Source organism: Phoenix dactylifera, chromosome 7 (genome assembly GCF_051530095.1).
Source record: "Phoenix dactylifera cultivar Ajwa chromosome 7, Ajwa_hap1_PhDact_Kaust_v1.1, whole genome shotgun sequence".
Lineage (NCBI taxonomy): Eukaryota > Viridiplantae > Streptophyta > Magnoliopsida > Arecales > Arecaceae > Phoenix > Phoenix dactylifera.
The window spans coordinates 7897344-7915349 of record NC_143196.1 but is presented as its reverse complement, the minus strand read 5'-3'; the positions used below and the strand labels follow the sequence as shown (position 1 = coordinate 7915349).

General features: G+C 41.9%; 1 protein-coding gene across 9 annotated transcripts; it reads right to left on the bottom strand.

Moving 5' to 3' along the window:
• Positions 1-10263: 10263 nt before the first annotated feature.
• PAT1 (GRAS family transcription factor) lies at positions 10264-15071 on the bottom strand. Of its 9 annotated transcripts, none has more exons than XM_088701173.2 (4): positions 14876-14984; positions 14064-14160; positions 12399-12461; positions 10264-12319 (listed from the first exon to the last, which is right to left on the bottom strand). In XM_088701173.2, the coding sequence occupies exon 4, from the start codon at positions 12054-12056 to the stop codon at positions 10440-10442; it is 1617 nt and encodes a 538-aa protein (XP_088557299.2). In that variant the 5' UTR covers positions 12057-12319; positions 12399-12461; positions 14064-14160; positions 14876-14984; the 3' UTR covers positions 10264-10439. The 9 variants fall into 9 exon arrangements, with proteins under 9 accessions (XP_088557299.2, XP_038983360.3, XP_088557297.2 ...); XM_039127432.3 differs by lacking the exon at positions 12399-12461 and having other exon boundaries at positions 10264-12105; positions 12273-12319; XM_088701171.2 differs by lacking the exon at positions 14064-14160 and having other exon boundaries at positions 10264-12105; positions 12273-12319; positions 14876-14964.
• Positions 15072-18006: the final 2935 nt, after the last annotated feature.

Sequence of the window (18006 nt, the reverse complement as noted above, 5' to 3'; positions counted from 1 at the left end):
CCTTCCCACCATGACCCCGCACGAATCCTTCCCACTAGCGGGGCTAGTGTTGGGGGTGGAGGGGGGCCATACCCTTAGTCCCATATTGCTTGGGTAGTGGAAATGATTGTATTTAAAAGGAGTCTCTATCCCCTTTTCCCTCGCGAGGCACCTTTTTAAAGAACAAAGCCGTGAAGGGTGATGGCACCCAAAGAGTTGAAGAGGCCCGAGTGTGACCAAACCTCAAAGCGGACAATACCTCGCGCGGAGATGCAACTTCTCTTCGGCTCTTGGTCGATCCTGCAGGGCGCCCCAAGCCCGGCTCGAGGGGCGTCATTGTAGATACCAGCGGTCGATGGGGCCTCTTCTTTGTCGATCCTGCAGGGTGCCCCGAGCCCGAGTTCGAGGCGCCCTACCGAGCTGACTTCAGAATCGAGGAGGCTGGGCCAACCTCAGAGTCCGCTGAGCCGATCTCGCTAAACATACTAATCGACCGTAGGTAACGGCGCCCCGATCTGAGTGGAAGCGTCCTGCAGAGTCAACTAAGAATAGAGGAGGTTGGGCTGACTTCAGAGTCCGCCGAGGTGACCTTACCGAACATATGTCGCGGCCCCCAAGTCGGCCCGACCTCAGTGCTCATCAAGCTAACTTCACCAAGTAAATGCTGCGGCCTTCAAGCGAGCCCAACCTCGCCCACGGCCGCATCCACGTGCGCACCTACGCGCTCCCCTACGCTCGCATACGTGGCCGTATATTACAACCTCACCACGCTATGCTTTACTTACTGGCCACTCCACGACATGGCAACCAAGGGCCATACCTCTACCACCTTTATCAACGCCATGTCGTTCACAAGAACAGCCTATACTGTATGCCTCAAGCAAGCCCTAGCTGCATGCTACCTGGCCAAACGCCATCTCCTCTCATGATGAGAACAGACCATACCTCCGCCATCTGGGCACCTCTACAGGGACTATAAATAGCCCACATCAGATAATGCCTAGGGACTTTTGGACCAACTAAGATCCACTCTAACTTAATCATCGGAGGGCCTTCGCCGAAATCCACCGGTGAGGCTTTGTGCAGGGTCTCCAGAGCGCAAGAGGCGCCACCCTTTTGTTGGGGTATGTGGAGACCTTTGGTGATGAAGAGAATTGAAGGAAAATCAATTCTGCATAGTTTTCTGTCTGGCGGACTGTCGGAGTCGACTCGAGCTTCAGTCGAGTCGACTCGGGAACAGTCGAGTCGACTCGAGGTCTGTCGAGTCGACCCGAGAGGAGAAAGCCGCAAAAACCATGTTTCTGTCTGGACTGTCAGAGTCGACTCGAACTACAGTCGAGTCGACTCGGAGCATCGTCGAGTCGACTCGAGATACAGTGGAGTCGACTCGAGATCGTGCCAGTTAAACTGGAAGTTGTTCAGACGTGCCAGAGTCAACTCGGACTTCAGCCGAGTCGACTCGGGCTCGCGAAAAATCGTACGGACGATTTTCTTTTGGTGTTTTTGGTGGCGTTTCGACGGCTATGATCATCTGAAGGTCTTGAGACTATATATAGGACTCATGAGAGCCCTAGGGCAAGATTATTGGCCGTATATTTGAGAGAGACTCTTGTTTGTGAGGCTAGGGTTCTAGAGAAGAAGAGGATTGGGATCCTACTTCTTGTGCAAAGGGAATTCTGTGTGAATCTCTTGTAGATCGATCGCTTGTGATCGTTCGGGTGTGTGCTATCTCTGTAATCAGTTCATCCTTATTGAGATTTGGAGCGGTGGAGGACGTAGGCTATTTGTAGCCGAACCTCGTTACATTTTTGTGTTTGCTTTGCTATTTTCTTCCTTCTTCTTCCTTTGATCTTTGATAATCCGTTGCGGTGCTCAAGTGTTTTATCCTACTGATACCACGGGGTAATCTTTTGCCCTTCGTAGGCAGAGCGAAGAGGTGATCCTTGAGTCCGGAGTCGAGGGAGCGAGAGAGTGCTTATCCGTTTGTATCTCTCTTGCTTGTCCGACGTCGGTGGCGGCGCTGGTGTGAGTGGGTTCCGGTGCGAGGCGCCGACAACAATTGGTATCAGAGCTATTGGTTATTCTGCAATGGCGGATGAAGGGAAGTTGCGAATTGAGAAGTTCAATGGCACGAACTTCGGGTTTTGGAAGATGCAAATAGAAGATTACCTTTACCAGAAGGATCTCTATTTACCTCTTGGAGGTAGAGCAAAGAAACCAGAGAAGATGTCCGATGAAGACTGGGAGGTCCTCGATCGGAAGACGCTCGGCACCATCAGATTGTCACTTGCATCCCAAGTGGCATTCAACATCAAAAACGAGAAGACGACGATGGAGTTGATGGCAACATTGTCGCGGATGTACGAGAAACCCTCAGCATCAAACAAGGTATTTCTCATGAAGAGGTTGTTTAATCTTCGTATGAAAAATGGCGGCAGCATAGCAGAATACCTCAACGAGTTCAATGGACTCACGGCCCAGTTGGAGTCAGTGGAGATTAGTTTTGACGATGAGATTCGGGCATTGCTAATCCTCTCCGGATTGCCTGATAGCTGGGAGGGCCTGGTGACGGCGGTGAGCAACTCTTCGGCAACGGGGAAGTTGATTTTTGATGACGTTGTGGGAGTGCTTCTGAGTGAAGAAGCAAGAAGGAAATCTTCTGGAGCTACGGAGTCGTCTGGAAGTGCACTAAACACCTCTGACCGGGGAAGACAAAAGAAGGACGGTCGATTTCGAAGCGACTCGAAGTCGAGATCCAGCAGGTCTCGAGCACCTCAGAACAAGGGAGCGAAGTGCTGGAACTGCGGGAAGACGGGGCACTTTAGGAGGGATTGCAAATCTCCTAAAGGGAAGCAAGGCGACCACACCGAAGGAGTCAGCAAGGATCTGGCAAATCTTGCTGAAGACGGTGATATGGATGCCCTCGTTCTATCTTTGTCTACCTGTGACGAGTCTTGGGTGATAGACTCGGGCGCGTCTTTCCATGCTACATCCCAACGGAAGCTTCTTGAAGGATATGAGAAGGGAGACTTTGGCAAGGTCTACCTAGGGGATGGAGAGCCTTGCACCATACAAGGAAGGGGAAGCGCGGAAGTGAAGTTGGTTTCTGGATCTTCACTTGAGCTTGAGGACGTACGGCACGTACCTCAACTGCAGAGGAATCTGATTTCTGTTGGACAGTTGGCGAGCCAGGGGTACAAGGCTACTTTCACAGCTGATCAGTGGAAGATATCCAGAGGTTCGTTGACGGTGGCTAGTGGCAAGAAGGTTGGGACACTTTATGTCACCAACGGCACGGAGAACTCTATTGGAGTTGTTGCAGCAGATGTGGACACCAAGTTATGGCATTGTAGACTTGGGCACATGAGTTATCAGGGACTGGAGGTGATGCACCAGTTGGGAAAGCTGCAGGGTCTCAGGAGTGTTGAGATGGACTTCTGTGAGGATTGTGTTCTCGGAAAGCAGAAGCGTGTTTCATTCAACAAAGAAGGTAAACCTCGGAAGCAAGAAAAGCTAGATCTCGTGCACACGGACGTGTGGGGGCCTGCACCAGTTTCTTCCATTGGTGGATCTCAGTACTATGTTACTTTTGTTGATGATGCTACCAGGAAGCTTTGGGTGTTCTTCTTGAAGCACAAGTCAGAGGTATTTGGGGTCTTCAGGAGATGGCAGGTGATGGTAGAACTCGAGACAGGAAAGAGGTTGAAATGCCTGAGATCGGACAACGGTGGTGAGTATTGTAGCAGGGAGTTTGAGGACTACTGTGCAGATGCTGGGATCGTCAGGCAAAGGACAGTTCCAGGAACACCACAACAAAATGGAGTTGCTGAAAGGATGAACAGAACAATTAATGAGCGTGCCAGGAGTATGAGGATACATGCTGGATTGCCACAGCAGTTTTGGGCGGAAGCAGTTAACACTGCTGCCTACTTGATCAACAGAGGGCCATCAAAGAAACTTGAATTTGGGATTCCTGAGGAAGCATGGACAGCGAAGAAGATTGATTTGGCGCACTTACGAGTATTCGGTTGTACCAGTTATGTCCATGTTGATTCCAGTCAAAGAAGCAAACTAGACGCCAAATCAAAGAAGTGTATTTTCGTTGGATACGGAGGTCAACAGTTTGGGTACCGGCTTTGGGATCCCGAACACAAGAAGATCATTCGTAGTAATGATGTGGTATTCAATGAGAAAATGCAGCAGAGCACTGAATCAGAAACAAAACCTGTTGAGCCGTGTTTTGTGGATCCTGAAGAGGAGTCTACAAATTCTAGTCAGAAGACTCAGTCAGAGCAAGAACCTGAAGCATTGGCACCCCCTCCACAACTAAGAAGGTCCACTCGTAGTACTCATGGGAAGCCTCCTCAAAGGTATGATGGGACTCTTAGTTATTTGCTGCTCACAGATAATGGCGAACCTGAATGCTTCACGGAGGCATTGGAGGTTGATACCAGGAAGGAGTGGGAGTTGGCCATGGATGATGAGATGAAGTCATTGGAGCAGAATCAAACGTGGGATTTGGTGGATCTGCCCAAGGGGAAGAAAGCACTGTCAAACAAATGGGTTTACAGGCTGAAGGAAGAGCAAGGCGGGAAGAAGCGATACAAGGCCAGACTGGTTGTAAAAGAATTTCAGCAGAGAGCAGGTATCGACTTCACAGAGATCTTTTCTCCTGTAGTCAAGATGAGTACTATTCGAGCGGTGCTGAGCATGGTGGCAGTAGAGGATCTTCACTTAGAGCAGCTTGATGTGAAGACGGCCTTTCTCCACGGAGATCTCGATGAGGAGATATATATGCAGCAGCCGGAGGGATACATTGCAGCTGGCACGGGTGACTTAGTCTGCAAACTAAAGAAAAGCCTCTATGGTTTGAAACAGGCACCCAGACAATGGTATCTCAAGTTCGATAGTTACATGCTTGAGATAGGATACAGGAGATGTCAGGAGGATCACTGTTGCTACTTCCGGGACTTCGGTACATCTTACATTATCTTGCTATTGTATGTTGATGACATGTTAGTTGCAGGAGCTAGCATGCATGAGATTGCAAAATTGAAGCTGAAGCTGTCAAGAAAATTTGCAATGAAGGATCTAGGAGCAGCAAAACAGATCCTTGGGATGCGGATCAGTAGAGATAGGTCTAAACATATCCTCAGACTATCTCAGGCGGAGTACATCAGCCGAGTACTCAGGAGATTCTGCATGGAGGGTGCCAAACCTGTTGGCACACCGCTGGGTGCCCATTTTAAGCTCTCAAAAGGGCAAAGTCCGAAGACGCGGGTGGAGGAGCTCAATATGTCAAAAATCCCGTATACATCGGCAGTGGGGAGCTTGATGTACGCTATGGTGTGTACGAGACCAGACATTGCTCAAGCAGTGGGAGTTGTGAGTCGCTTCATGAGCTGCCCAGGCTTGGAGCATTGGCGCGCAGTCAAATGGATACTGAGGTATCTGAAAGGCACTGAGCACATGTCATTGTGCTATGGAGGTTCTGAGATCCGGTTACAGGGCTATGTGGACTCAGACATGGCAGGGGACTTGGACGGCAGGAGAAGCACGATAGGGTACTTGTTCACCTTGGGCAGTGGAGCCGTCAGTTGGATTTCCAGGTTGCAACCAGTTGTTGCATTGTCGACTACGGAGGCGGAGTATGTGGCAGCCACAGAGGCGTGCAAGGAACTAATATGGCTTCAAGTCTTGATGAAGGAGCTTGGGAAGGAACAGAAGGATTGCATGTTATATTCAGATAGTCAAAGTGCAATTCATCTGGCAAAGAATTCAGCTTTCCATTCAAGGACGAAGCATATTGACATATGGTACCACTTCGTGAGGTCATTGCTCGAGCAGGGACTCGTCAAGTTGGAGAAGATTCATACAAGTCAGAATCCTGCAGATATGTTGACGAAGGTCGTCACGGTGGAGAAGCTGAGGAGTTGTTCAGCTTCTGCTGGTCTTCATGCTTGAAGACGTTGAGGAGGCATCGTACCTATTTCACTAGGATGATTTAGTTTCAGTGGGAGCACAGAGGAGAGCCAAGTAACAAGAGGATATACCCAAGGTCTCCAAGTGGGAGATTGTTGGGGTATGTGGAGACCTTTGGTGATGAAGAGAATTGAAGGAAAATCAATTCTGCATAGTTTTCTGTCTGGCGGACTGTCGGAGTCGACTCGAGCTTCAGTCGAGTCGACTCGGGAACAGTCGAGTCGACTCGAGGTCTGTCGAGTTGACCCGAGAGGAGAAAGCCGCAAAAACCATGTTTCTGTCTGGACTGTCAGAGTCGACTCGAACTACAGTCGAGTCGACTCGGAGCATCGTCGAGTCGACTCGAGATACAGTGGAGTCGACTCGAGATCGTGCCAGTTAAACTGGAAGTTGTTCAGACGTGCCAGAGTCGACTCGGACTTCAGCCGAGTCGACTCGGGCTCGCGAAAAATCGTACGGACGATTTTCTTTTGGTGTTTTTGGTGGCGTTTCGACGGCTATGATCATCTGAAGGTCTTGAGACTATATATAGGACTCATGAGAGCCCTAGGGCAAGATTATTGGCCGTATATTTGAGAGAGACTCTTGTTTGTGAGGCTAGGGTTCTAGAGAAGAAGAGGATTGGGATCCTACTTCTTGTGCAAAGGGAATTCTGTGTGAATCTCTTGTAGATCGATCGCTTGTGATCGTTCGGGTGTGTGCTATCTCTGTAATCAGTTCATCCTTATTGAGATTTGGAGCGGTGGAGGACGTAGGCTATTTGTAGCCGAACCTCGTTACATTTTTGTGTTTGCTTTGCTATTTTCTTCCTTCTTCTTCCTTTGATCTTTGATAATCCGTTGCGGTGCTCAAGTGTTTTATCCTACTGATACCACGGGGTAATCTTTTGCCCTTCGTAGGCGGAGCGAAGAGGTGATCCTTGAGTCCGGAGTCGAGGGAGCGAGAGAGTGCTTATCCGTTTGTATCTCTCTTGCTTGTCCGACGTCGGTGGCGGCGCTGGTGTGAGTGGGTTCCGGTGCGGGGCGCCGACAACACCTTTTTCCACCCCGACCGGTGGCTCCCCCGACTTCTCTGGCGTGGTCACCCTCACACCAGATTTCAACCACAACAACATTCATGAGGTTCTATTTTATATTCCTAGTCACTGCACCCTGTCCCATTGGGAGGTTCCTCTTTGATCCTTCCAAGGTACTTTGCCTTGTGTCTGACATTGATAATTCTTCCATCAGTTCTATGAAATGGTTAGCGGCATTCCCACCAGTAATCTTGAGAAAATAGAATTTTTAAAACCAATGAAAACAAAGTTATGGAATTATTCATTCTTGCCGAGAATGCCAAGGTGGTAAAACTACCTTACCTTATGGGCCTTCAATTGCGGTGAAAAGGCTTAAGATAATACTGATAAAAATGGGAAAAATCAAGGTATGTCGTTTCAATGCCAGATCCCATAGTACTATATCGGTACATCCAGTACAAAGACTGGTTTGGCATATGGAATATCGATTCACCCCCTATTATATATCGATAACGAACTGGTACGATACGCTCTATACCGCCCAGTTCAATACAGCATACCATGTGTGAAATAAATAAAAGGGATTGCTATTATATTGGTTAATACTTCTTTCCTAACAAATCAAGCTTCATTCAGGTTCGGTCGAAAGAATCCAAACCTAAATATGCCTAGCATTACAACTGAGCAAATATAAGCAGGTTTCAAAGGTCCAATATAAAATATTTTTTAGAAAAAGGAACACCTAATAATGCTCTCTTTAGTAATAGCTGAAGCATCTCACCGCAAGCATCCAAGCCTCAATATAAAATATGTTGAAGACTAAGAAAGAACTCTCTCAACCAAATACAAAGTTAAATCATTTTGTTTCTGATAGATCTCATTTCCTACTAATCCACAGTGTATTCCTATTGAGAGAATTGGTATGGTAAGCATGATGGGCAATCCCATAACATTTCTATCTCGGGATACAACAATACCACACACATATAAGCTATCACCTTGCACAGATAAGTTAGAATGAGCATGACTCCGTACCATGTTGGCCATCTGATGAAGCAGTTCCCAAGCTTGGGTACCAGATCAATTCCATGAAACAGTGTCCATAAGAGAATTGGGTAACAAAATGAAAAAGAGCAACATACTCAAAAATAATGGAGCCTGTTTAACATAAAGTTAAAAGACAGAAGGAATGTAATAGATAATGTGAACCCTTGCCTCTGGCGCAGCAACAAGCATAATGAAGCTTCCTTTTTGCCATGCATCTGATAACTTTTGCTCTACCAAAATCTATATCACTTAATCAAACATAAATTCATGCTTTCAAGAAACATGAAAAAGATATTAAGATTGAAGTCCACAGGCAATGACAAGTATATAATAGTCTCTTTGCATTTTACCTTAAGATAATTCCGTATTTCTTGTGCATACCGCTTGACAAATCCAAAATGATGACTGTGATGGAGGACACTGATGAGGTTGATTCGCCTTCCATATCAATAGAATACTATAATAATGGTCACTTGGTCTTTGATTAGCATGTGTTACACTGTCTAACTTCAGAAAGAAGAAAAAAGAAGTGATCCACTGATTCCCCAAGTATCAACTCATCACCTGGATGTTGTTGCAGCTACCCCATTCCACTAGATTGCTGAACTGAAACTAAATACACCTGATAATCAAGTGGCCTCTCAATAATAATCCTTTCAAATGGTTATTGCCATCATTGCTCAAAACTAAACAATAATATTGCTAATTGGTGGCTATTTTCCTCCTTTTTTATTTTGTTGTCCGCATAACAATTATATTTACTGTTTTAGTAACAATGTAGCTTGCTATTTGAAGAAATTAAAATTTCAACCTAAGCTTACCAGTAACAGAAGCAATTACTATCATAGCGGAAGCATCTCACTTGGAAACCAGGCCTTATTAATCAAATATACAGAGTTCTGTAAAATGATTGTCTCTCTCAGGGTCCAGTGCCCTAGTCCTCACTTTTAGATAAAATACTAATAGCCTTACTGTTTTTCAGATTTTTTTTTTCCATTCTGAGAGCATAGTGTCATGAAAAGAATTTTTGGTATGTCAAGTAGACAAAATGCCTATTATATCTGGAGGTTTTAGAATTGGCATTTGGAGTTGCTATCAAGTTAGAAACATAAACTAAAGTTACACTGATTCATTATCGCATCAAAACATCCTACGGCGGTTGAATAGCAGAAAAAAAAAAGATAGCACCAGCACTTTCAGAACCTACGAAAGACAAATACAAGAAGTAGAAATATAATATGTTGCACTTGCAAGTAAAATTAAATTAACAAAGTTATGCATAACAGATCAGCATTACCTGAAAGTTCTTCTTCTTGCTCAACAGGCACAAGCCCTGAAGCTTATTTGTAATGACATAGTCAAACTTTCAGTTTACCACCATCCTTATAACTGATCAATTCTAACACAGTTCAATGTCAATAAAAAAAATATCAATATCCAAATTTCTGAAAAAATATGGCACTCTGATAGAAGCCAAATTTCAGAATGAATAATATCATAATATCTCCTCATAGGTTACCTTTCAGCAAAAGGTTCATGAATAAATCCTTCTGCAGACCTGTCAAAATTCGACAAATTCAAAATAACAAGCAAAAATGCCTGAAAATGCAGGAGTACGCTGTCCACATCCATGCAATGGTAACAAAAGAATCAAAAAAAAATATATACATAAGGAAAAAAAATAGACTGCTATACGCATTATTTTATTGATTAAAAAAAGCAGCCCAATGCATGAGGCTTCCGCTATTGCAGGATTTGGGAAGGGTCAGATGCACATAGCCTTACCCCACGTGCAAAGAGGCTATTTCCGCATTTTGAGTCTGCAATCTCCAACCTTGCCATTGAGCCAAGGCTCACTCTCTACATATTATCTTATTGATGCATCTATAAATTGTAAAGCAAATGCACAAAGAATAAACTGGGAAAATTATAACGAACAAAGTTACAATTACATTAGCTGTTAAAAATCAGCCATTCAGATTTAGAGATGGCAGAAGGTTGCAGTTGCTTATAAACTAACAAGTAAAGGAAAAATAATAAATATACCAGCAGCTTGTCAGATCAGAATTTCATTTCCATAATATGAAACAACTGAAACTCTCTCATGCATCCAAGAGAAGTGCCATCTCTGTCTTCATGCCTATGGCCTTCTCAGCATTTTTTTTAATGATATCCCAATGAGAACAATAGTTATCAGCAAAAATGTAACAACTCGAACACATGCACAGACAGAATGAGTCTGATGACACAATCATATCCCAAGCTCTTTTCTTCTTAATTTATGTTTGATATTAGGAAACATTACGAGATTACAATTAAGAAGTTGGTAAATTCTAGAAAGAGCTACAGATTCTCATAAACTAAAATGCAAATTAGGAAAACTATAGATATATCAGCAGCTTGTCAGATCGGTAGTTCATCTCCATGCACAAGAGACGACCAATGCTCTGTTCTTCCAACCAAGATATAGTACACCATCTCTCTCCTCAAGCCTATAGTGTTCACAGTAGTTCTCTAACAGTGTCTTAATAGTGGCATTGACCAATGGACTCAACGGACATGGCTTAAACCCAGCCATTGTAAACCTTGACCTCCATTTCCCAAAAAGCTCATGTCTTTCCACCCTTTCAGCTCCTTCACAAGCAATGACATTAACTATGTCCCTAGCCAAGCAGTGCTGTTCCACACTGATACGTTCCTTGTTCTCCCTTGCGAGAGTCACATCAAGTGATTCAAAGATGGCAGTATAGTAATCTAGAGTCTCCAAGAATCTTGGAAAGAAAGGAGCAGTGTTTGTGTTGGATTCTTGCTCCACAAGAGCCACCACCTTTGGAGACAGGCTCTTAACCATTCTCAAGAGCCTGTCACGGTGATTCCTTGTGCTCACACTTTCATCTGGCATGTGATGCAACTGGAAAGCAAAGTTCACAGCCAATGCCTCCCCAGGTTGAACACCAAGATGCTCAAGTTCTACATCACTGCCTGATATGGCTGCTGCATGGAATTCAAAGGGCACATTGCATGACTGAGCAAGCCGAGATAATCTCTGCCCCACAATGTGAAGTCCACCACCTCTCGCATAGGCTGAAACAGAGTCATCAATGCCAGTAATTCTTACATGTGGTGGCCCACCAGGCCTCGCTGCAAGGGCCTGAATCAGAGTCACCCATTGACTTCCCTGTGCTATCTGGAAATCAATAATATGAACCATATTTTCCCCCTTAAGAGCTTCGGCAATGGCACCATTTGCTGACATGTACCCAAACTTGAAATATGGACAGACCTCATAGAGGACGTGCATGTAGGATAGGAGTTCAGAGCTTGTAGGTTCTTTACACCTCAAAGCTTTATAGATAGAACTCCCTGTGGATGCCAGCCTAGCAACAAGACCTTCCAACATGTAGGCACCCACCCGTTGAATTGGCTCCCCAGAAACTGAAACCATCTGCCTTAACTCTGAAGTTAGCCATTCCACTACAGGAATATCATTCTCAGCCACAGCTCTTGCACAAGCTATGAGCATCTGTTTCAAATCTCCTCTGGGAATTCCCATCACTTGTCTCCATTTTTCCGGATCCAATGAGGTGTGACTTGGGTAGGTGCTCTCAAAGCTTTCAACTATATCTGAGTCAGGCCCCAGCATGGCAGTCTCTAATTCCCTCAACTTGAGTTTGAGATCATTTGGGTCTTCAGTAATACATGAAACACTTAATGGAGATCCATAGGTGTTGTCTGACTGGCATTCTTGCTGTGATAATGGGCTCCCACTGTTAGGGGAGAAAGCAAGAGAAGATGGAGAGTTGTGAGTAGCATACCCAGCAGCTGCCGAGGAGGATTCTAGGGTGCAGAACTGTCCACTTGTATGAGGGTGAACATTCCTTTGATTGGACCCATCATCAGAGGAAACATAGTTTAAGGATTGGTGGTTTTGGGGAAGCAAATGAGATTCTGCTTCTCTCACAGGCATGGAATTGTGAGGATAGTATGATTTCTGGGACTTATTTGAATGTTCGTACCTCTTGGGAGCTTGCATCAATATATATCCCACCGAATGTCATACAGGAGGAGCTGGCATCTCAAAGCTCCATGAACAGCGAGTAAATCAAGAATGAGATGGTGGTCATTTCTAGTCATCAGTCAAGAGCTCCCATTTTGTTTCTTACTATATGAATCAACCTGACAACAATTAAGACGTCTCTTTTCACACCAAACTCACTAAAGCATGCCATAAGGAAAAAAAACTTATCACCATTATCAGCATCCTTCTCCCTCTGGGGTTTAAGAGCAAGCTAATAGCTGCAAAGAGAATTAGGTAAATATAAGTATATCCATAACTGCAAAGGTTCAGCATAATAGCAAGTAGTGTGGGCATCACCATGTGAAATTTTAAAAAGTTTCTCAGTGATCAAGCTGTTTTAGTACTCAAATCTCATTTCACCTGAGGTGGTAATAAGGTGACAGAAAAGGGTAAGAAAGCAATGGAATCTTCATTATCACCTCACATGGAATTGATATGCAAATAGGGGTATGCTTAGCATAGTTACTATGAAGGGACTTTAACAAGACTTATAATGTAAATCAAGATTATCGACTGAAACTATGCAACATCCAGAATTTTTGTTCTTAAGTATATAAAATCCCAAAAGAATTTACTAGTGAGTTACCATTTGTTACTTTCGTCATGGTAAGTTACAATTTCGTGCTGCTGTAGTAATTGTCGAGCCATGGCAAACAAAAGCATTATGTCAGGAGAATAAAACATCTAAGAAGGTGAAAGTACAAACTTATCAAGAAGAATTTGCCTCCCACAAGATCCATTATTAAACAAATCAAATGGTTGAAGAATCCTTTCCAGTTGAAAAGTAGACCAACGCTAGGAATCCATGTGTCAAAGGACAGTCCTACAACAGATCGTAAAACAAAGGTGAAGGGGTTGATATACTAGTTGGGTCCAAACTCAACAGCTCAAGTTTTTGAGTCAACTTGGATTCCAACATGTATGTCAAGTCCCTTGGGTTTTGGATTCTGTCTTCCCAACAGACCAAACCCCTAAATACATTGAAATAAATGTAAAGATATGTATAATCAAATAAATTCGGATGATTCATACATTTGTACCCTGGAATTAGTTCATTGATATCTCTAGATTATAGTGTTCGCTTTCTGGAACATATGTATATACTAGAGGTGATTTCAAGGCAGTTTCCACAACAAGTGGCAAGCAAGCTTTTCCAGCACACTCAACCCATCAAAATCAAAACTGAATGCTTCAAACAAGCTATGAGTGACATAAAGCAGCTAATTTAAGTTTTTTTTTTCAGACCTATAACTAGAAGAAGGAATGAATCATATAACAACACCACCCTACTTGCAGCCTCATTGAAGAAAATGCAGCAAATTATTAAATAACTTTCCATCAAAAATATTTTTAAACTAAATCTATAAAAACTGTAGGTCAAAAACTGTAACTTCAGGAATCATCACATTTACCATATAGAATATTATTCACTAAGTATTGCAGTAATGATGGCTTACTGACCCATCCTGAACTCTTCTTTTATTAATCATTTGCTTATGAATTCCACCTAGCTAAAAGTCTTTTGCATCTACATTTGTATCTGTTATTAATTTAAGGGACTTAATGATATTATAATGATACAGCTTGAATCATATGATTGCTCTCTACATCATGAGGGAAACTCACTACATGTTATTAATATCATGATCACTACTGTTGCTGCATAAACTTTTAAGTAGCTTGACATCTGGGGCTCCATTTGTTTCTGGGGTGGACTAATGGGGCATATCTTACGAAGGATGATTCCAATTCGTCCGAGTGACAATATAGACAGAATAAGAAAAATCACAGAAGAATATTAGCCAAGGGGTTCCACTACGATACAGAATCTGCTATATCACCTCATGATGGTCCATACCTTTGACATTTTAACCTACACTCCAACCAGAACTTGATGATTCAAAGAAAAGTAGCATAAGCAAATTGAAATTGATCTATTTGTCATGAAGATGTCCAACTTACAACTGCAAATACGATCTCCAATATAAGAGATCACCCATCCTAGAACATATTCTTGGTCGCAAACATCGAACTAACCCTCACCAACATTATCCAGAATCTAGAAGCCAAAGAAGTGAAAAGAATGAGCTCAGACATGGGGCAACTTACACTACAAAAATAAAAATAAAGAATGAAATAAAAATAAATAATAATAATTAATGAAACTAATATATTACCTAGCCCCAAATAGATAACATCCCTAATGAAAACATAAGACTAATGAAATGAAAAAAATACCAGGATTATTATCAAGAATGCAATTTCCTCTCTTAAAAATCATACATGAAGAATAAAAGAGGGAGGAAAAAGGTAAAGAGGAACCATCTTCCCTTAGAGTTTTTTTTTTTATCCCAGATGAAGAGAATTCTCTTGCAGATTCCCACCAACAACTTTGCCCACTCAAACCTGGTGAACTCAGGACTCAAGAAATCCATTTCGCACCCAAAATAAGAGCAGGGAAGGGGAAGAAAAAAGGAAAAGAAGCTAACAAGAAAGGCACTAAAACCATCAAGCAACAAAACCATCTAAACAAAAGACCGAAACACATCGATCTCAAGAGAAATTTATGGAAAACAAAGATAATACTGCACGGCGGACAAGGTCCATTCTGTACACCTACCAAAGCAGAGAATTCAGTGAAAAACTTTATAGATCTTAAAGGAAAGTTAAGGAACCAGAAGAACATAGATTTATGGATAAAACTAATAAAATAAATCCACCACTATAAAGGCTTGTGATGAAGAATTCTAGGTTCTATATCAAGTTTGACATACCTGTGAATATCTCTGATTCAGTTTTAGCTTCCAACAGAGCTCAAAGAATGCAAGGCACCTACTCCAGCCTGCCTTTTGAGAGAGAAAGGCCCCTGATCCTAAAGAACTATACAAAAAAGAAATACCCCTGCCTTTGTCTAAAGTTACCATATTGCCTCTTCGGTGGCACCTGGGAATTTCAGGTAAAGACACGGCTATCCCTTCGCACTGCGTTTGTTATTTTTAAACTTTGAACAAATAGAATTTTTATGGTAGGAAAAGTTAATAATTTTGGAGTGGATTTTCTCAAGGGTACTTTTATGATTGGAACCAATTATTGAGGGTATTTTTGGGTATCAAGATAAAACCAGGGACAGATAGGTGATGGAGCTAGTGGGTAGCATCTCCCAAAACCGGGGGCGGATGTCTAGTTTTGTCCAAACCGAGGGGTATATTGTAAGTTGACTGGGATCGGAAACCGGAAGGTGGGGGCGACCGGGACAAAGCTTTGACCCACACGCTTCCGCGGAAACCCATACTTGTACTGGTACATGGAAATTCGTGCCCGATAATTTTTCTTAACGGATGGCAGCTTTCTCGTGCCTATAGAGGGGTTTGATGAGGGTGCTCATCCCAAAATCGAGGGCCGATGAGATCATCGTATTTAATTATACATAATAATAACTCTAAATTATCTCTATTCCTTACATTATTATCCAATTCGATGATATAATATATAATATTACATTATATTGATGTTATATATACTATATTTATGGTATATTATATTTTAATATATTATTAATTATATGGGCTATAGAGAATATGCTCTAATACCATTTAAAATAACTAGAATTTTATTCAAAAATATCTATTCAAAAGATAAATTTTGAATTTTTTAACCTAATATAAATGTCCAAAAACTTGAGCGAATAGCTAATATAGGACAAAACATAAGCATGCACATGTTCTTACACTGCTCTTAAATTGGGGAAAAAATTCTTGATAATTTTTTCACATTATTTTGTTTATTTATGATCTATATAAAATCATATACCACAAACAACTCTTGGATATCTGGTCATTCAATTAAGCTATCATGTGATTTTGAAGGAAATGGAGAAAGACAAGATCAACAGTGGATGATCCTGAAAAATTGAAAAAGAATCATACGGTAAGAGAAAACTAGAAAACAAAACCAAGAGCTTCCTCTCACTCACATGCGCATACCCGTTGCAAAAGTCAGTGGAAGCGTGTAAAATTTGACCGTGGAGTGCGGGACATGCTTTTATCTTTGCAGCATCTAAAGAAATGCTTCCTCCTCCATCCACAATCATCACTTAGCGCGTGGAAAGGCTTATCTCTGCCTTAATCTTATCAGCTATTGGGCAAAAAGAAAAGGTTAATAGAGCGAAAATAGTTGTAATGAAGTGGTCTTCTTCGAACTATTACAACCTATGTTTGGCCTGAAAGAATGATTGGTCTTCTTCGAACTATTGGATCGCACCACATACAGACCTCAAAAACACTTTGGACTGTTTTACTCATCTACATGCACAGATCTCAAAACAACTATTGCATGATCCAACGACTGTAAATCTTTCTTCCGTGCGAAAGATATAACTCTTGCCATGGTTGAGGACGCTAAACATCATAGCATTGACAGATAACAAAGCAGCAAATATTGTTGATTCTAAAAGTTAAATTTCTTTCTTTCCAACATCATAATGGTACTTCTTCCTAAGGTGGGAGCCATGCTTCTCGATGATTATAAAAGATATAATCATCCGTTCATGATTTTTAACATATGTAATGTACATAATAAAAGTATGGTAACCTAGCTTTCAAATGCCAAACATAAGGTATATTTTAGCAGATGTTAATTATATAAGGTACCTGAATTCTCATATTCTGCTATAGGACCGCTGTCATTTGATCTTTACTTTTCTATCTTTTGAGGCAATATATATTTACATGAAGACGAACACTACATTAGATTAGGTTGCAGTATATTATGCCAGTCACGTAGAAACCATTTTATCGACCTCTACTTTTATAGCCCCTTCTTAATTTTTGAACGTTTTATGTGCTGATTCTCATAGTTATATTTATTTAAGAATAATTATAAGAAAGGTCTGATTCAACAAATATATATATATATATATATATATATATATATATATAGAGAGAGAGAGAGAGAGAGAGAGAGAGAGAGAGAGAGAGAGAGAGAGAGTATGCACAAATAAGTAAATTTGGTAGGCAAAAATTTAGGCCTTAACTAGACCATTTTATCTCAAATAGCTATTTTGTTTTATCGATGACTTGCCAAGTGGCGATTGGCAAGTGAGATAGCCCTCATGTTGGGGTTGGGTGGGACAAGTAGGCAACCATAGGACGGGACTTAGGTAAGGTGAAGCGATAGCTCCATTTGTAAGTCAATTGGTGTTTGATGAATTCATACGAAAAGGTTGGACGCTGTAAGATAAGACATCTGAGTCACTGCTTATGATCATCTGATACTTTTAGTGGGTATTGGGAAAGGGAAAGTTCGGTTGTGATATTTACAAAACCCATTTAGATGGAAAGTGATCTTTTGGAACTTCATATTTTCCTCCTATCTCTCTGATAGCTACTTGTATCTTTAAAAAGCATATGGGGAATAATTTTTAAAGGAAAATGCTTAGGGACATTAATTTTTTAGTGACTTGTTGCACATCTACTTGTATCACACTAATTCTTATCAGTTACACTTTTCTCTGATATGTGGTAGACTTACATGTACACAAAACAAGTGTCATATAACATTGCTCATTCTTAGTATTACTCCTTGAGGATTGCCTTTTTTTTATTGGTTTTTTTGGAGAGGTTGTTTTAAGATTTTCTAATTAAGCAAAGATATGATTACTAACACTATAACACATAATGTTAGCGACTTTTTCACTTAAAATGGAATTATAATATTTGCAGTTTTTCTCAGTCAAACTTGTCCATGGAAAGTTTGTAATTTTTCTACATGCTGTCTAAGTATGGCATATTTGAGGGTACCAAGTGGTTAAGTTGATAAAGTCTCCTAATCTTAATACAAGAGACTTGGGTTCAAGGCACTACAATTCCTGATCTCGATGATTTATAAATGGATGTAGCCAACTTCT